Source organism: Etheostoma cragini, chromosome 6 (assembly GCF_013103735.1).
Source record: "Etheostoma cragini isolate CJK2018 chromosome 6, CSU_Ecrag_1.0, whole genome shotgun sequence".
Lineage (NCBI taxonomy): Eukaryota > Metazoa > Chordata > Actinopteri > Perciformes > Percidae > Etheostoma > Etheostoma cragini.
The window spans coordinates 18026209-18046250 of NC_048412.1; the positions used below are offsets into that span (position 1 = coordinate 18026209).

At 40.2% G+C, this 20042-nt stretch overlaps 2 protein-coding genes across 7 annotated transcripts in view; one reads left to right on the top strand and one right to left on the bottom strand.

The window, feature by feature from the left end:
• Positions 1-335: 335 nt before the first annotated feature.
• On the bottom strand, positions 336-19685 carry LOC117946959 (neuronal pentraxin-1). 5 transcript variants are annotated; one of them, XM_034875493.1, is made up of 7 exons: positions 19674-19685; positions 9271-9318; positions 5930-6857; positions 4521-5055; positions 3700-3938; positions 1605-1784; positions 336-1329 (listed from the first exon to the last, which is right to left on the bottom strand). In XM_034875493.1, exons 3-7 carry the CDS (start codon positions 6596-6598, stop codon positions 1120-1122), a joined length of 1833 nt encoding a protein of 610 aa, XP_034731384.1. In that variant the 5' UTR covers positions 6599-6857; positions 9271-9318; positions 19674-19685; the 3' UTR covers positions 336-1119. The 5 variants fall into 5 exon arrangements, with proteins under 5 accessions (XP_034731384.1, XP_034731386.1, XP_034731387.1 ...); XM_034875495.1 differs by lacking the exon at positions 19674-19685 and having other exon boundaries at positions 4521-4812; positions 4846-5055; positions 9271-9397; XM_034875496.1 differs by lacking the exon at positions 19674-19685 and having other exon boundaries at positions 4521-4870; positions 4922-5055; positions 9271-9396.
• zgc:158689 (uncharacterized protein LOC791177 homolog) overlaps positions 12753-20042 on the top strand; it is a 10983-nt gene continuing 3693 nt past the window's right edge. Inside the window, exons 1-10 of one of the 2 annotated variants that reach the window (XM_034875491.1) lie at positions 12753-13253; positions 15005-15147; positions 15496-15571; positions 15662-15748; positions 16418-16479; positions 16732-16803; positions 17174-17311; positions 17842-17994; positions 18450-18626; positions 19248-19890. In XM_034875491.1, coding sequence (XP_034731382.1) covers positions 15100-15147; positions 15496-15571; positions 15662-15748; positions 16418-16479; positions 16732-16803; positions 17174-17311; positions 17842-17994; positions 18450-18626; positions 19248-19890 — 1456 coding nt within the window. In that variant the 5' untranslated portion in view covers positions 12753-13253; positions 15005-15099. The remainder of the gene's footprint in view (positions 13254-15004; positions 15148-15495; positions 15572-15661; positions 15749-16417; positions 16480-16731; positions 16804-17173; positions 17312-17841; positions 17995-18449; positions 18627-19247; positions 19891-20042) is intronic. The other variant, XM_034875490.1, reaches the window with a different exon arrangement.

Genomic DNA, 20042 nt, shown 5'->3' on the forward strand with positions numbered 1-20042 from the left:
TACCGCATTGATTGGTCCACCTACGTAAACAATTTACATAAAATTATATTACTAAACCGTATTTGGTTTGGATCTTTGTGGTAGTTGAGTCTATTGTAATGCTTAGTGAGTTAAGTAGTCCATTAGTCTTGTTTACTGCCTTTGTGAATGTGTCTTGACTGGTAATTAACTTGTATGTTGACAGTCATTCAAGTTTGAGATCGATGTGCATAAAATAAGGAAAAAGAAAGACCATGTAGTTTTAACACTTTTATTTAAATTGTCATAACATTTGAGAGAAAAAAAACTCATTTTAATACTTCAAATATCTAACCTGGCCTTATTCAATGTTTTTTTATATACAACACGTTAACAAATGTACAGTCAAGGCCAGATCATGTAAGAAACTAAAAAGGTTCATCGACCTGATCACAAAATACATGATTTCAAAAAGAACAATTTACTGGGAGAAAAGTGATGCATTTCAACGAGTTGTTCAGTGATCAAACATGCATTGCAGAGCATATAAAAGTTAAAAAAAAAAATAAAAAAAAAACTTAAAGTCTGACAGGCTTTTCAGTTTTTCTTGCAAATTGAAATTTCTATCTAGGAGACCTAGATCTACATTTTCTTTGGTAAATTAGCTGTATATTATGGACACCTTTTAACAAAAGGAGCATCCAAATTGATTTCTCAACACATTTATAGAAGTATCCTTCAAACTAAACATACAGTTTCTCACTTTACCACAACAGAACCCATGTATGGTCTGCTAATTTTATCACATACCCTACAGTATTACGTCTTATAAACAATATGACAATATGTCACATACAGCACTTGTCTGTTTAAAATAAAACACTAGGTCATGACAACAGTAAAGGCCAAAACCTCGAGCCCAAGACACCTAAGTCATTACAAAGTCTCTGTAAACACAGATTAGACTTATTATTTTCTTTTTAACAAAAAAGTCACTGATGACGTTTTAAGAAGGCATTACGTTGGTGCCACTGAGTCATCATCCTGAAAATTACTTACAATTTTTTGTTTTGTTCTTTCCCTTTTTTGATATATGATAAATATTCTCAGTATGTTTCAGGATATCTCCAATTTCTTCTTCTTCACTGGAGTTACGGCCTTTCAGTGACAGGGGTTAAAGGGGTATTTGGCGACTCCTCCATGAAGTTCTACCTCTGTCTCAGACCAAGCAATGACATCTCCTCTGAGGTGGCTGCCGCAGGAGGCCAGGCTGTAGATGTCACTGGCAGTCAGGACATGGGACCACATGTGCAGGTCTGACATGTCCCCCACAAATGACTGAGTGGCATCAAAACGGCCTCCCAGAGTGTCCTGAAAAAGAGAGAATGAACAGTCACCGTTAACAATGATCACTTCTTTCCAAATCAAGAATTTAACATGCACAATGTGTGCACAGATACAGGCACTCTATGGCATAAGGAGCCAAAAAAGCTTGGACAGGCAGATTCTCTGGACTGTAAAATATTTAAAGCTCAGCTCTATTTGATAATTACACTTTTAGCATTTTAAACTATCTCCCTTTCCTGCATTTAATGGCTCTCTCCCTGCAGTGTGCATCTACGGATAATTAATCTATTTGTCTTTACCTGTTCCTGCCCCAGGATGAAGACTCCTCCAGGTTTAATAGGGTGCCAGGGGGAAAGATTTATCCCAGACCCCTTCTGCACTCCGTCCTGGTAGGCCTCCCACTGTCCATCTCTTGTTGACCAAGTCACACAGACGTGGTGCCGGTTCCCATCACCCAGAGAAAGGGGGAGCATCACAGACTGGGGGATAGGAGAGTAAAGATGGTGAGACAAAAATATAAATACATCTTGGGGTAATACAAGTACAGAACCAAGAATATAGTTTGTTATTAAAGAGAAAAAATCTCTGTGACATCTGCAGCCTATTTGACTCAGTAACTTAAATGTTTAAGCCAGAATTAACTTCTAAAACACACTATCAGAATGTGGTCTGAGTGATTGGATCTCGATGCATATTCAAAGCCACTGTCCACTCGTGTTCCGATCACTCAGATTGGATTTTATTACCACGTCAAAACGGGGCCTTATATTCTGATTTTCACAACAATGGTTTATTAGGCAGCCTGAAGCTGCAACTTGTGTCATTTTAAAAGTATTTCTCTTTAACATTAAATACTCATAATTAGTAAAATGTTAGTAAATTAGTTAATAAATTATACCTAGGTACACTACCGGTCAAAACTTTGGGGTCACTTAGAAATGGCCATTGCACTCCATTATAGACAGAATACCAGCTGAGATCAGTTGCAGTGTTTTTTTTAACCAGGACAGTAGTTTTCAGATTACATCATGTTCTTACATAATTGCAAAAAGCTCCTCCGATGTTTTTCTGCTTTTCTACTTTTCTACGTTTTTTTAAAATGATGTCAGATTAGTAAACATAATGTGCCTTTGGAACATTGGATGAATGGTTGTGGAAAATGGGTAATGTAGATGTTGCATTAAAGATCAGCCACCCACTTAAAACAGCTGGCGTTCTGTCTATAATGAAGTGCTATGGAAGTTTGTAAGTGGCCCAAACTTTTGACCAGTAGTATATATTTTCAAAGAATGTAACCCTTCTAAACTCAGCTGTTCTGCCTTATAAGGACTGTGTGGATGTGATTTGTCAGATTTAATTGACAGCAGTGTTGGGCAAGTTAGTTTAAAAAAGTAATGAGTTACAGTTACTAGTTACTTCTTCCAAAAAGTAGCTAAATTAGATACTCAGTCACAAATTATAAAAGTAACTTGTTACTTCTGAAAGTAACTAATGCGTTACTTTCAAGTCAATTTTATAAATGCTCAAAGGTGACCCCACCTCCACCCCTTTTTTAACGGAACATAAAATTCATGTGCATGTTCAATTCTTTATGATAAATCTGAATTTCATAATGAAATCGACACTTAATACAATACATTATTAACAGACACTGTACACAAATCTAAACTATTTTAATGTTGATGTGGGACAAAGTGAGACTAGCCTCCAATCAGATGCCATGTCTAGTGGATCGACACAAATGACATGTTTGGAAATTTGGATATTTATTGCACCTCAACAGGCCACAAATGGGCTACATTGAATAATGTTTGTTAGCACTAACTATAGCAAAAATAAATAACAACAAATATATACAGTCTTTGTAATGCAAAGATTGTACATACCCCACCCCCCACATTTTCGGATCACGGTGGAAAATCTTTAGCAGGAAAAGTTAGCCCCCTCCTTGATTTCATAACGCCATACCTGTCTCTCAGAGATCAAGTTGGTCTGATGAAAAAAAAATAGCTTAAATTACAGTAACGCGCAGTATCTTTCGGCAGTAACGGTAACGACATTATTAAGCTGGAAAGCGTAATCAACTGAAAAACGCCTTCATTCCCATCACTAATTGACAGTAACCAAACAACCAACCAACCAACTGTCATTAGACTGATTCAATTCTTTCTAAATCCTGATTGGTGCACAAAAGTATGTGACCTCACCTTTTTTTTTTTTTTACTGAGTTTGCCAACTTTTGAAAAAAAGAAGAAAATTGTGTGTTGATGTAGGATCCTATCACTCATAGAAAGCAGCTGTTTGAGATAATGAGTGTTCAGGGCCTTAAACATTGTAGCCACACACTTAAGCTCAACTCCCAGTGCTGCAGGGTTTCTATTTTTCCTCCCTCACCTTATCATCAATCAGAAGCTCCATAGGGTTGTTCCCCCACTCGATAAGCACCAGTTCATTAGCCTGTCCGGGTGCAGAGTAAGAAAATGGCGTCCCCAGGCCAGGCGCCACACCAGACTTGATCCAAAGACACAAAGTCAGAGCGAAGATCTCCTGCAGCAGCGTCTTCTTCACCCGCCCATACATGTAGTTGGTTCTCATGGGAAAGTTGATCTGGAAGGCATCGGGACTCCTGGGACCTGTTTTGAAGAGGAAGAACATTCTACCTTGAAAAAACAATCTCACCGGTTCGTTTATTAACTGTTCTGGTCTCATATGAGCTTCCTCATCAGAATGCCTTGTCGTCACGAAAAAAATCAGTTCAATTTAAAAACAATTCTGAGCAATTTAATTACATCCCATTAACGTTTGCTTCAAAACTCAAATTTCACTCTTGACCTGTGAAACAGCAGGTGACACACAAACGTCCATGTAGTAGCTGTTCTCGAGCTTTGGATCATCGGATAATTTTGTCTGTTTGTCTGACTGTTTTTGAGGTCAACAATGAACTTAGATGATAATGACCTAAACACACACACACGTTGGCTGCAAATATTGATCATCCAAAATAGTTAATAGCTCATCAAAAGAAAGAAATGGGCTAATGTAATGTCCAAACAATAGATATCATTTTACCTGCAACATTGTGCAAGTTTTGCAGCTGGTCTGCAAGTTCTCTTTCACTTTTACCAAAAGCTGCTTCATAAAAAGAAACATGACATGACAGGCATATACTCAAAGGTGTGACTGCATGTTTTAAAGTTACTACAGTTGTTGAGTACCTGTGAGGTGCAGCTGGTTGAGCAATGTTTCCAGTTTATTTGTGGAGCGGAAACCAGACGGTGGCCCTGGTACTCTGTATCCTGTGTGTGAAAGGTAACTGTGACTGTCTGCTTCATTACTGTGGTGGTCGTGGTCGTCATCATCATCATCATCATTGTGGTCGTCATGGTCACCATCCACATCATGGTGGTTGCCATTTTGCCTGTCAAAGGGATGGTCGGTGTGGTTTGCGCTATCGCCATGACCGCCATCGTTGTGGTCGTACTTGTGGTCATTCCGGAGTCCGTCGTGGTGGTGGCCGCCATCATGATGGCCATCATTGCGATGGTCTCGGCCGTCATCATGATGGCTGTCATCGTGATGGTCTCGGCCATCATCGTGGTGGCTGTCGTCGTGACGGTCTCTGTCGTCTCGGTGTGTGTTGGGGCTGCTGAGGGCAGAGGTGTGGGGTAACTGCTGCTCCAGAGCATTGATCTTCCTCTGAAGCAGCTCCTTCAGAGAGCTGGAGTAGGTGATAGATGTGTTCCTCTTCTGCTGAGGGAGGTGAAGTAAACACAGTTGAAGTCTTGATAACAATGAGCATTTCCTGTCACTTAAATCCCTGTGCTTCCTATTTACAACAGAGAGGCAAAGGCATCAGTGGAGTTTTAGCATAGACACAAACTGGCTTCGAAGAACCATGTGAGGATCTGCTGATCTGTCCCCTCCAAGTTGCCCTTCTTTGCCTGCTACTTACATTCACTGATAATTTTTTTTAATGTTGGATGCAATAGTCAGGTACTCATTGTATCTTCCTGTATATTTCTGCTTCTCTTACTCTCAAGTAATCCAGGCCTTGTCCTGATGCATGCCCAGATTACCAGTCTGTCAAGGAAGATCACTATAAGTACTGCTGATGTTAGACTCGTGCAGCCCCCCCCCCACCACCACACACGCACACACTTACTCACTCACTCGCTCCCTCACTCACTCCACAGGTCCTGACATCTGCCTGTATTCACGATCCAGGGCGGAGAGCCAGCAAAAAGAACAGAACCAAGAGACGGAGTAACTTAATAGAAAACAGGACAATTTAAGCCTGTTGCTGCTCTGAGGTGTCAGAGGGGGTTTATGCAATTAAGTAATTAATTGTTCCTTTCTCTAAAGTACTTAGTGGACATAGTACTTTGGAACTTGATTATTTGGGGACGACAGCATGAAAATAAATATATATATATATACATATTTATATATATAAATGCTAGAAAAAGCCATATAAGGGGACGCTGCACATCACAAGCCTCGCTCTTCTTCTAGCTTTTTCCAATTCATCAACTGTACTGTATTTATTTATTGCACCTTTTCTTTCTTTCTATAGTTTTTTTACAAAGTACTAAATTGAAAAAAGTTTCCTCCTGCTGCTGCTCACCTGCAGGTTTTCCAGCCTCTCCTTCAGCGCCTGCAGCATCCTTTCCATCTGCTGTGGTGATGATGTGAGGTCCTCTGGTGTCACGTGTTTATCCGTCCCCTGATGATTGCTGCTGTGCCCCCCATCAGATCGCTGTCCCCCCACAGATGGGTAGTGCGGTGAGTCTGGTATGAGGTGTCCATGGTGCCCCTGCTGGTTGCTATAGTGCCCGTTGTCAGTGTACGCGTGATGACCGGCCACCCCTGCGTGGTGGGAGTGGGCAGCTGTGCCATGGTGCTCATCGTGCGGCGTCACGCCCTGTCCAAGGCCCTCGCAAAGGGTGAGCTTGGCTGTCAGCTCTCTAATGGTCTCCCTCTGGTCCAGGATGGTCTCTTTCTGCTGGACAAGGCTCTCCCTGAGGTGAAGGATGGTGGCTTTGGCCTCTTCGCTCGCCCCCCACCAGCCAGCAGGAGGTGCACTTTGATGGCCTGGTCCGCTGGGCCCTGCTCCCCCTACGGCTGGACCCCCTGGAGGGAAGCATGCAGGGTCTGCATCCACAGGAATAGGGGTGCAAAAAAAGCGTGGGTGGGCTCCGTAGTCATAGTTAGACCCTGAGCTAGCAGATGCAGGGTAGAGGAGTGAAAGTAAAGAAAACACGATAGGAACCAGGAACATACACATAATCTCCATCCACAGTTCAGACAGTAAAACAAAGGAGTTTGGCTTCACTTCAAAATGCGTGATGCCAGTTAAAGTAAAGGTTGTGTTGACGTATTTGTTGTTGGAAAGGAGACATGTGGGAGCACGATAACAAAGGTTTCCGTCCACAACGAACCCACAATCACAGTCTTTGTCTTTAATCTTGTTTGTCAGGTGATGCAATTTATTTTAATCGGGATGCCGCCTTGTCTCTCGTGCTCTCTTGTCCCCACAGAAGACAGGAATAAACCTGTAAAACAAAAAACATCAGATTTTAGATAAAGCTCTTTTAGTATCATGAACAGAGGGTGGACACAGAGAGACAATCACCTGTACAATAAGGCAGCTTTCCGTTTTGACTGTGTCAGAGAGGTGTTGATTCAGCTCTATTCCTGATTGCAAGGATGCAGTTAGTGGTGGCTGTGTTGTTTTGGATTGCATTATATTATTAGGTTAATCTAATATTTTTGCATCAACACGTTAATAGACATCAATTAAAAATGTTGAAACGTGTTTTTGCTGTTCTAGTTAGAGTCAGTAAACTAAAAGGATAGTGAGAAGAGACACTTTTAGAGCAAGCTGACAAATATAAGGTCTTCAGTGATGGTGGATGAACACCTCAGCGTGACGTCTCTGGCCCCATTAGCTGCAATCTGTTTTAGCAATTACCTTACATGGAACGTGCTTGGTCCAACCAGAGACTCTCCAGACCGGGATCAATGCCAATCACAAATGTGACTTCCAGACCAGACGAGGGAGATTAGAGAATTTAGTTGGTACCTTTAAAGTGAATTACTTCCTGAAAGGTCCCATAGACCCGTTCAATCTTTTAATAGAAACTATTGAGTTAAATTTGGTGGTTGTTAAGTTTTTGACCTGGAGAATGATAATTTAAAGCAGTGTTAGTTTACAGTCTGGATCCCAGAATGATCCCTAAAGTTATTACATTCCCAATGTGTGTATCACAAAGCCCCGCTGACCCCTCTGAACTCTGTAACATGTCCTTCATTATGCAGGGTCGGCATTTTGAAATGGCACACACGTGATGGGGCAGCTAAACCTCACTGACCACCTGTTGTTCACAGTGACCAGCCTCCACAATGTGTGTGTGTGTGTGTTGAAAGTTCATACATGATTCACTGTACCTTATCAATAATAAAACGCAGTGTAAAATACATACAGAAATAGCTTGTTGTTTGACAAAGATCATGTCTGCTTTCAGAGTTTTCATCTCAAAAGCCAACACAAATATTGTTTATTGAGCTCCAGAAACTGGAAAAGAATAAATTCTTCCTTTTTTAAATTGAGAATTATCTTTGTAATAATGTTCGTCTCACTATATAGAAGAAACAACCTTTAAACTAAAACGTGTTCTGTCTCTGCAGTTCCTGTTGATTTATGGGAGCTTAGAGGACAGACAGATGGTCGAGGTATAGGAACGTGACACGCTCTATCACCACAGTTTAGCCCTGAGTTTATTACCACCGACAGATCACTCAATTAGCCTAATTGCTAACCTTGATATACCTTAGCCAGAGATAAGTGGCCTTGCATGCTTCTCTTTGTGTGCTAATCCATGGTGAACACGGGCCGGACACCATCCCTGCACCATATGGTCAAGGGGGATACTTAACAGCAGATAGACCTATGATTAAAAAACTGGTTGACTCTGACAAACAAAATAAAGCACTCCATTTGTAAACAAACCGATTACTTCTAGACAGAATGGATGTTGTTAATCATCATCATCAACCCTGCCAAACGGTATTCTCAGACTAGATCAAAATTTAAGAAAAGTCTGGATTATCTTTTCATTGCTGCTAACTTACATAGTATATCATATTTTGTTCTATTATATATCAATAATAATACCTGTTTCAAGCCCTTTGAACTTGTAATTGTTTGTCCTTTGTCACTAACAGACAAGTTCCCAAACTTCGACTTGAAGCTCAAAAGCGTATTAAAAAAAGAGAGAATTCTTTTAGTACTATAATATTTAGGAGTGCTGAGATGAAAGGAAGGAAGGCTTAAGCCCCCTAAAAAAGGGTCTAAAATTGTCCATGTATTAAACATCATTTTATATTGTAATCCTTTAATTTACGCTTCAGTTAACTTGTTTTAGAGCCTCAAGATTTCCTTGACAACTAAAAGAAACACATTGTGAAAAAAATTCTAAAATATATAAAGTTCCTGTAGATTCCAACAGACTAAATTCATTTCCGTACAAGGAATCATCGTCCCTTCTAACTGTATTTTTAGGAAAGTGTTTTGTTAAATGCAATTCAGTATAACATGACAGACAACCACGTATTTTTTTTACACTTGAGCTGCAGTAACAAGCAGCCAAAAACAAATAAATAAAATGCTACATCAACAATCCCCAAACACATCTTTCTTATGGAAATTGATGCAGGTTAAGCTGTTTAAAAAATATAAAGCCTAAGTTTTCTTGTGTCATATTTTAATGATCAATTATTAATAATGTATTATTTTTAACAACATGTTCAAATTTCTTACTTATGTTTCTTTGCTTCTAAATGGTGAATGCAGCGCCACCCTCTGGCTTCTAACTGGCCACTTTCTTTCATCTCCTTGAAAAAAATTGAATAAGATAACATTTACAAACTGTTCCAATTAAACTAACATTGTTAAAGCGTCCTTACCTTGGACTCCCAGTGAGTACAGCCTGTGTATCCACACTGTAGTAAGTCCTCCTCACACACTGATCAGATTGAGAGAGATTTACTCCAGGGGAGAGCTTACCTCTTTCTATCCCTCCTTCATTGTATTTACATCTTTTCTCTCCTCCCCGACTTCAGCATTGATGTTTTTTTTCCTGGAAGACCACACCTCTTTTCCTGCCAGACTCTTTTGACTTTTTGTCATCTTACTTGCTCCATCATCTTTATTTTTACCCTGGAAATGAGGTTATGTTGGTTACATATTTTCCTGCTCTGACAACCTGCATAAACACTTTTATTTTATTTTATTTGACCTCTAAATAGAAAGTACCCTCTCCAACAGGACACAATCATTGGCTCAGCTCCTCTAGTGTGACGTCACACAGCTCACCTAGATGTCAGCAAGGAAGTAATTGGCCTGATTAATTCCTCTGCTCTTCCAGTCGGACTGACGGCCATGGCAGGACCCAGATGGTCTTAACTTAAGGTCAAAGATAATCCCACAACAGACAAAGAGAGACACTTATAACAGGTTCATACACACTGGCATATGTTGGTCCTCTGGGTAGTGAAAAAATAAAAACTTGAAATGAAATATTACTGAGCCTTACAGTTATTTTATTTAGTCTTTCTTATCTCAGATTTGCCGACAGTGTTTTATTTGATCTAGTGCCTGTAGAAAAAAAAAGCTAGTAAGTATACCTTGAGTTAAGATTGACAGTCAAACTGCTGCTTTTTCCTGACACTATTGACAATCAGAGCAGTCAAAGTGCACTTGAACTAAACCAACCTGATTAAAGAGATGTCCTTCCAGTTCATCCGACACGTGTTTGAATGTCGAGGATTAGGAGTGAAAAAGGTGAGGAATCAAAGTTGATGGCCTGGTTCTGTGACCTGTACTCTGTCTCTGCCTCTTCAGGTCTAATTACATTTTAGTTGTCAGTGCTGAGTTTCCCAGAAGTTTCTGAACATGACCTAAATATTTCACTTAAAAAGTCTACAACAAACATTTATTTACGATTAAAATTATTGCTCATACTGATAAAATTATTATTATAGAGTCATGTTTTATAGAGATATGAAATTTCAAAGGTCATACAATTTGTTTAAATTTGTGAAATATTCCGTGTTTATTGTCTGTTGTATGTTACAGTCATTTCTCATCAGATGAACATCCAGACACACATTATGGCCCTATCAGCCGAACTCATCCTAAAATGTACTCTCTCTTTCAAGATATAATTAATGCTATATTTCATACACGCCTGTAGTCAGACAGAGCAGATTTATATAATTTTTTTATATTGTTAAATGCTCATTATGACTAGGCGTTAGGGAACAATTCACGAGCGACTAAATTCAACCTGTGTGGTTGGTCATTTCCAGTTTCTCTTTATTAATATCCTGTCATCTCACTACTTCCAGCTATCAAATAAAAGCATAATAAAGGCCCGAAAATAATTTTTAAAGAGCTCTACACTAATGATAGCTTTTACATGCCACATAAATACGTTAAATAACACTGTCACAACAGTACTTTATGCTTTAAATTACAGTCAATGTACAAATTGTTACCAAGCATTTTGTACATCCTCATCTCAGTTATTTAACTCCCCCTTTGTACTTTTAGAACTTACATATTTTCAGGTATGTTTAGGACTGATTTAGAGACGTATCCCTGCATGTGGTCTGTCTTTTTCTGTAGAACAGGACATTTATCTGAGACACTAATTGTACGTGATACATTTGGACACAGCCCAAGTAAAGACATAGATAGATGTCAGAGATGAGTCCATCTTGTCTTTGTTTAATAGGTCAGTGTGAGCCTAGTTCTCCTTTCTGTCAATCTCCTTAACGTGTGTGAATTAGGCCCAGAGAGGAAGCGAGCCGACACAAACGGCTTTACGGCTCAGGTCCAAGGACACAAGATGCCACAGATGCTCCAATGTTCCCCTCAACACTGAACCAAGTGACCCGGAACCCCACAGGGCACGGTAGTCTGTTTTGACTGGCAAACTGGAGGCCATGACAGAAAGCAATGATGCCTCGTCTTATATACTGGGAAATGGTCTTGGACAGCCTGCTATTGAGTAAAGACACTTTGATCTGTTTTTTTTTAACGTAGGTTTGACGTGATCTGTTTATGTCAAGTGGTACAAAAGTGTGCCAGTTGTGTGGAGAGGCAATGTTCTGCAGTGATGAGGTGAGGTCTGGACAGTGAAGACAGTGAAGTAACACATATACATATACATGTTAGCTGTGCTGAATGTTTCATCTGTTGGTTTTATTCAAAATTAAGTGGAATTGTCAACATTGTAAATTACTTTTGTTTACAAAGGTGTATGTTTGTGATTATGAGTTTTGGTCTTAAAGATACAGTTGTATTGTTGTAGTACAGTGTACTACTCTACAGTCTGCACCACACTGGCTGACTGCAGACCATTGCCCCCTCTTGGGAAAAAAACCTGCAACTGCAACACAAGACAGCTTTAGTCAGACACCATGCCACAAGTGATGTCCTCAAATCAGGCTCTATACTGTGTGTGTATATACATATACACACTCAGTATAGCGCCTGATATATATGTATATGTATGTATATATATATATATATATATATATATATATATATATATATATATATATATATATATAATGTCAATGTTAATTGTTGTACATTGATTATATTTACATATAAACCATTCAACTTAGTAATACATAATATTATTAATATCATCATTGTTACAGTGATATAACCAGCATTACATTTCTATTAAATAACATCCTTTACAGTTAACACTTTTACTTTATATTTTACATTGGAACAAAATGTCTATTTGCAAGACGTTGCTTGTAGATACCAACCAACAGAGGAACATCAGATAGATAGATAGAGAGATAGAGAGATAGATGGATACTTTATTCATTCCGAAAGAAATTGTATCTGCTCTGATTTGTAGCTTAACCTATACTATCATTCATTAGTTAATTTTAATTTAGTAATAATTAGCTGAATCTGCAAAGTAACTAAAGTAAATTTTGTGGAATAAAAATGAAAAGTAATACTTAAGTGGCAATGGCAATTCTTTTTATAATGCACTTTTCTTTAAACGTGAACTCAAAGTGCTTTGCATGAAAATACATAATATAGGCTGTGTAAAAAAATGCAAGTACCTCAACGTTGTACTTAAGTGAATCTACTTACTTTCCACTAATCCTAAACTGTGGGGACTTTTCCCACCCTTTTAACCTCTCCTCTCCAGCACGTTTATTTCTGGCATTAGCCTTTAATCATCTCAGCAGTTTATTGCAGTGAATGGAGGGCCATGCAGGGCCCCTTCCTCCTCCCGTCCCCCTGTGTGACAATGGGCACCAGGAATATGTGATGGTCCGGAGTGTATGTAGGCCAGTGATAGGCTCTGGCCTGCATGTGCTGCTCTGTCTTTGGCTTAAAACGTCCAAGTCATTATTCTCCTCCTGCTCCTATTCAGACGAGGTCCCGTTGGCTCATTGTTATTCTGCCCGAGTGACAGAGAGGGACAGAGAGGGACAGAGAGGGAGGCTGACTGTGGTTTCCAACGGCAGGGAGCGGGTTGTACTGGGCGGGGGGTTTTGTCGGTGCTTTTTTCGGCCGGTTTTTGAGGGCGTGAAGGCATGTTGATAATCGGCTCAGTAATGAGGAGAGGTACTGAACGGCACCAAATATCTGACCCCGATTCCTGAGAGTAGAGAGAGGTAGACAGTGTGTGAGAGAGAGGAGGAAAAAGGGGAGAGGGCCATGTGAAAAAGGGGTGGAGGGGAGTTGAGATTTAGTGCTCTGCTGGATGAAACAACCCCCCACTAACTTACCGAGAGGGAAAGTAGCCTAATAGGAAGAAAGGAGGGGGTGTTGTAGGCCACTGATCATTTAACACTCAAAGACACGCAGGAAGCCATGATCGTTTCCCACAATGAGATCAGAAAAGGTATGTAACTTTCCTTTTTTAAGTAGCTGAATTATGTTAGTGTTTTTCAAATGGAAGTGGAGCTGAGAGATCAACAGGTAGCTGTTGCACTGCACTGTGTGGGCAAATGGCAGGGTGCATTTATTTTACTCTGGAAAAACCTTCAATCTGCATTACCCAACTTTTTGGGTAATAAGACTATTAATCTGTATATGTACAGGCTGGTTTGATACATTTTACTTGATTTTTTTTGTGGCTATGTTGCATTTTCCTCAGTATTTCCAATGTATTTCATGAAGTTGTTGAAATGGTTTGGAAGAAAAGACTTCTTTCCCACTAGGTTATTGCTGTAGTTGCAATGTTGCACCATTTATCTTAAGATAGATGCAAGAAGTAGCTGGAAGCATTTCACCATGAAACAGGACACAATAGCTTTAAAATCACCAAAAAGCAAAGTTGTTAATGCTTGCATTAGTTATTTAAACCTTTTTCTTTTTGGTTCTGTCATTTCTAAAATGTTTCTGTGCCATTTGTGTTTAAATATACTGTATGTGTCAGAAAAAAGTGTATAATGCCATCATTTCCTCTACAATCGTTTTGTCCGAGCATCATTCCAAAAACCCACATATATTCAGTTTACTTTCAAATAAAACAGAGAAAAACAGCAAATCCTTACAATTAAGAAGTTTGAATGAGATTTTGCTTGAAAAATGACTCAAGCATGTAATCGTTAATCAGAATAGTTCGGGAAAATGTTTCTGCTGATCAAATTAATTGTGCCGTTTTTAGTGACATTAATGATTTTTAATACAATGTTTGCTTCCAAACCATTTGAAGAAATTTAAAGAGGCCAATCCACATGAATGCACCTTCTGTATCAGTTTCCCAACCACCTGCAGACTGCTCCTGTTGCATCCTGAAACAAACAACACTTTATTTCTTAGAATTAAACCACACTAAGCTAGAAAATACACACATCTTGCTTTAAGATAAAGTTAAGACAGAGCTATCCCTTTTCTGTCTTATCCTGCAGGCTATTACAGCTCCTTTAACAAATTACAGACCTCACCAGGGTGGCCTTAATGAGCAAGAGTCTGGAAATCTTTTCTTTGTGTCATATACCATTAGTTGATCTGGGTCAACGTTTTCTCTGTGATCTCGCTGTAATAACAAAAGAGGACTGCACAGAGAAAATCAAACAAGCACTTTCCAATAAATCCAGACTGGAAATCCGTTGAACCCGGAGCAGTCCTCCTTCATCGTCCTCTCTGCCGAGTAACGATTGCAGTCGCGTGTTTATTCAGTGCTCTGACACCTGTGACTCTGGGCTGGAGAAGCCCATTGTTCTTCTGTGAAATGATGTACCTTGTCTGCCACACAAATCTTGGGGAAATATTCGGGTTGCTGTAATGTTGCAAAGGGATAATGGGATCCATGTTAAAATAACACTGTTGCCTTCAGACATGACCCAATGACGGTCTGACATCCGTTGTTGTTGTGATGGTTCGATGGCCTTAAAAGTCCTCTGGCTGAATCAAGGAGTGAGTGCATTGTAGAGATTCTTGTGCTGTGAATGTGATATAGTCTGGCACCTGCTGTGGAATATACAATAATACAGATAAGTGCTTCGACAGCCTCTTTCCCCTATTGACATGAAGGTAAAAACACCTGGATTTGTGCGTTCTCATTTAGTTTTTAGGTCAATCTTCGGAGTTATTGAGATAGATTATCACTCACTGCACTGTGTCTTCTCTTTGTCTTTTCTCTTTTAGGGGGTTGCTGTCTACTGTAATGCTTAGGGCCCTAAACAACAGAACTTAGCAACACTAAACGTACATGGTGGCAGCCCGTAACCGAGAGAAGAAAAATGTCTCGAACAGAAGAGGTTAACAAGATGACAGAAAATGTCTATAAGGTACGACTCTTTCTCTTTCTCTGTTTTCTGTCCTGTCTGCACCAGCAATTATTCTAATAAAGTGTAGTGAAATGGTTAGAAATTTTGAGAAACTTTTCGTAGCCTTTACTGGGTGAGCACCCAGTAAGAGCGTGAGCCCCATGTAGGCTGAGGCCTTTGCAGCGGCCAGGATTCAAATCCGACCTAAAGCCTTTCGCTGCGTGCCATCCCATATCTTTCTCCCACCTTTCCTGTCTACCCACTGTCATGCTAAAATAAAGTGAAAAAGCCCCCAAAAAATAATCTTTAAAAAAAACTTTAAGAATTCTTGTGTCATAATTTGCCTCTTCTTCTTAATGTCGCCAACAGGGGATTCTGGACCAGTTCAACCCCAGTCTGAAGAACTTTGTGACCATGGGGAAACACTATGAGAAAGCCCTGACAGGTTAGTCAAACACAGGATAATTCAGATGACACTGGCCTTTGATTTGTCTGAATTCTTGTTTTCTGACACAAAATATACTCTCTTCTTCAGGAGTAACTGTGGCTGCCAAAGGGTACTTTGATGCTCTGGTGAAACTTGGAGAGCTGGCGAGTGACAGCCAAGGCTCTAAAGAGCTGGGTGAGTGGGCAGCTGGTAGAGAAGGGCCGTGTTGAGAAGAAAATGAAAATAAATTAGTGATGGAACTAATAAAGTTAAGAGAGTCAACATGACAGCTGGAGAGAAGGTGAAAATAGACTGGGCTTCATTTGTTGGTGAGGAAGGAGATGTAGACAAGAGGGAATGAGGAAATGTAGAGAGAGAGGGAAAGAGAACCAGGGGAAAGAGAGAGAGTAGGGTCATTGTTGGGAGATTAACAACACCACATGATCTCATTGTAATGCTGAAAACAGCGGGGGAGGCAGGCAGGAGAGTCGGAGGGCGAGATGCCAGCCACCACATACTACAGTGCTGTGAGACTGAGAAAGGGACTCAACTCAACTGACACTTTGTAAATGAGAAACTGTGTTAAAACATGTTTTATGACATTGTTCCTGATGTGTTGCCCTGCATGTATGTTGATGTTGTGAACATCCATTATTAGAGCACAGATTTTCTGCACATATTAAAGATGCACTGTAACTAATAAAAGCAGCTGATCTAAAAATTATATTTATATGTGCTTGTGTATTTGCATGTATGTATGTATGACTGTATGTATGTATGTATATATATATATATATGTATGTGTGTATGTATGTATGATGTATGTATGATGAATGTATGTGTGTGCTTTACTGCTGCTCCCAGGAGACACACTGTTTCAGATGGCCGAGGTCCACAGACAGATTCAGGTGCAGCTGGAAGACGTGGTAAGATTCAGTTGCTCTGCCAAGTTATTTCATGTTATTGACAAATTATTTTTGAGCAACCATTTTAAAACATCATATAATGTTTAAAGTGGCCAGAAATACTGACGTTTTTTGAGTTTTTAAATAAAACATTTATTGCAGCCTGTTATCATGAGACTTTCATTTTTCTTTGATGAATTGTGCCATCACATGGATGTCGCAGTGTCAGTATATGTTGTTAACAATGCTGCATATGGATCTGTTCTTCAACAGTTAAAGCTGTTTCACTCTGAGCTGCTCGCCCAGTTGGAGCAGAAGCTGGAACTGGATATTAAATATCTCACAGTAAGTCAAAATGTCAATTTACTTTTGAGAAATTGTGAGAAAAGCAGGATTTGGGCTTAGTTTAAAATGTTAAGTTTAATTTATTTGACTGGAAGGCGAGGCAGTGGGAGGCAAGTTTATTTGAGTAACTAATTATAATTTCATGAAGGAAAAAAATTTAGAGTAATTTGTGAAAAATACATAAATATTTAAGAATAACTTTGTAAAATTCATCAGATTAACAGTAATCTGTTAAATTTATCAACTTGATAAATAAAAGTGAATTCAGTTAGTTTTGCACCACCACCATCTGAAATATTAGCGCCGACAAACCTCCTTTCATCACACATGATGACTAAATCCTCTGACATTTTTTCTGCTTTCCTCTCAGGCCACCCTGAAGAAGTATCAGAGTGAGCGGAGGTCTAAATCTGAGTCGATCGAGCGCTGCCAGTCCCAGCTGAAGAAACTCCGCAGGAAGAGCCAAGGCAGTCGTCACCCGAACAAATATGGAGACAGAGAGATGCAGGTAAGTGAAGCCAAGAGCTACACATGGGCGCTGGACAAAAATACATATTTCATACACAATTCTTTAAAGTAAAATGCACAAACATGTAAGCTGCAGTTAGAATGACCCAAAACATCTCTCTCAGCATTACATCAGGTTAAAAAGCAGAGTTGTGTGAGAAATGGTCCAGTGTGAATAGGATTAAAGAACAATCTGCCTCAGCTGATCTGCAGAAAACAAGCAACTTAGTGCACAAGCCTTTACTTGAAGAAATATGAATGATTTAAGAGGGTGAAAGGGTTTAGCCACTTGGAGGGTTACGTTTGAAGAAAAGGTCACCAGGGCACAAGGATAGTGCTTAATAATTTGGATTTTGTTATCATTGTGAAACAGGCCTGATATGAGCTCACATAATCCTCTCTCCGTACAATGTGCATTGAAGGTCACTCCGTCTTTGAGTACTACATGTGTACATGTGATTGTAATGTAAAGTGCGTACATGTTGAAAGATGTTCAGGTTTGCAGTGAAATCTCTCTGACTTTTCCTCCAGTTTGTGGAGTTGATGAGTCGTCGGCAGGGCGAGCTGGACACGCTGGTTGCCTCGGGTTACAAGTCTGCGCTCACCGAGGAAAGGAGACGATATTGCTTCCTGGTGGACAGACAGTGTTGTGTCACCAAACTGCTCATTAACTACCACTCCAAGGTGATCTGTTCACATTTACTTATTTATTTAGCTAGGTAACGTTTTTAGCTTTTAGATGTATTAATCCACAGCTAAAATAGTTCCCATACCCATGCACAATTTTTTTGTGTTTGAGTAATGTTTAATAAAAACAGAAGGTTACTGGACATTTTGAAAAAAAAAAAAAAATGGACTAAATATTTAAAGCTAAAAACTGGAAATTATTTGATATTTGTAATGAATATATAAAAAATAGACTATATTTTTGTAACCTGATTCGGAAAATTCACATCTCCAGTAGGAACCAATCAGCTTGGGGCTGAGATGTCTCAGACAGGGTAGGGAAGTTAAAAAGTACTAAAGGACACATTAACACATTGTTGGTTTTTTCTCATTTCATTTGTTTACAGGAAAACAATGAAATCCAGTCCTAACAGTTTTGGTTTTCTCTTTTCGTGCTTTTCAATATAATCCAGGTAAGAGAGCTTCTGTCACAGAAACTTTCATCTTGGCAGCAGTCATGTTCTCAGCCCACAAAACTCCCGGAGCGTGCTTTGAATCTGCTGCGTCACACTGCACCTCAAGGCTCAGGCGCTGCTGGGATAGCTGAGGTCTTCCGCCACGCCAAGATTGACTCTGCTCAGCCAGAACAGGTACGATCATTTTTATTTATACAGTCTCAGACGGTTGATGTGTTCTTTGGACTTTTTCTAAATTTAGCTGCACTGTGGTTGGTTTCCACAGAAGGATCACATGGTGGGTTGATAGTGTGAAACCCACAAAACAAGTTTAGTGTTAGTCATTATAAGTTTTAGTTGAATCCTAGAAATAAAAACAGCCACGCATCAATGACAGATACTTAGCTAGGATTTTGCTGATGGTTTATTGATTTTAAAAGACAACATTTAGGCTATTAAAATATTGAACGCAAAGTCTATAAATCCTTATGTGATTTTAGAAATTTTCTCTTATCCGTAGTCTGCATGCTTTTAAATGGCTTTTTTGAGTCTTGTCAAGTTAAAAGGCTAAAATCCAAGTGAAGTCAGAAGTCATTGGTGTCAAAGTGGAACTCAAGGTGTTGAAGTCCTTTTTTATTTTGCCAAGTCGGGTCTAAAGTCACCAGATTCATAAATCTGAATGAAGTCTATGGCAGGTGACTCAAGTCCACACCCTTTTTACCGTGAAACGTAATACTAAACACATTTACAATATAAGATTTTAAACTCTGACTTCTAATTTCTGGTAGTTAACAGTGTCTGTCTATGATGTTTCAGAGGCTGTCTGTTCAAGAAGTCCCACCCCTGTTGAATGGAGACTCCAGTCGCTCCCAGCTGCAGCGCTCGCTCCCCTCCTCCTCCCAGAGTGAAGCCTGTCCTCCTCAGGCCTCCCCCCAGACCTTCCGCTCTCTCCCCAGTGGAGGACCTGCTGGAGCCTCATCACGAGGAGCGTCTCCTCAGCACACCAGTACCCCCCTCAGTGCATCAGCCAGCCCCCTCCCCGACAGCAGTGCCAGCAGCAGTGCTAGCCCTGCTCTATCCACTCCCACCACGCCCGGTAGCTTTGCCCAACAAAGCTCTCTCCTCCTGGCTGCAAACACATCCAACCTCTCCCCGAGCCTCATCCCCTCAACAGTGATGTCACTCAGCCAGAGCTCCACGGCCGGCGGATCCTTGCATGGCATGACCCTCCCCATCACCCACAGTGCTCCTCACAGTCCGCCACTGCCCCACAGTGCTCCTCTTTCCAGGGCCATGACTCCCGTGCAGTTACTGCACCAACAGGTGGGACCAGGAGGAAGCAACACCTCATCACCGTCACATAATCCCTGGCTGCTGAAGACCACTGACATGTGTGCAACAGCAACACTCCCACTGCCGAGGAGACCTGTCAGTGAAATGAAGCTGGGTGGCTTTCAGGGTAAGATGTGAGAAGTTTTCTCTGTAGGGTTGAGTCTCTCCCTCGTCAATTTTTAAATGGTAATCCTTTTTAAGAAAAAATTTAAAATAATGTTGGCTATTTTTAGGCCTCTATTGACAGGACTGCTAAAGAAGGGAAAGGGGGGGGGGGGG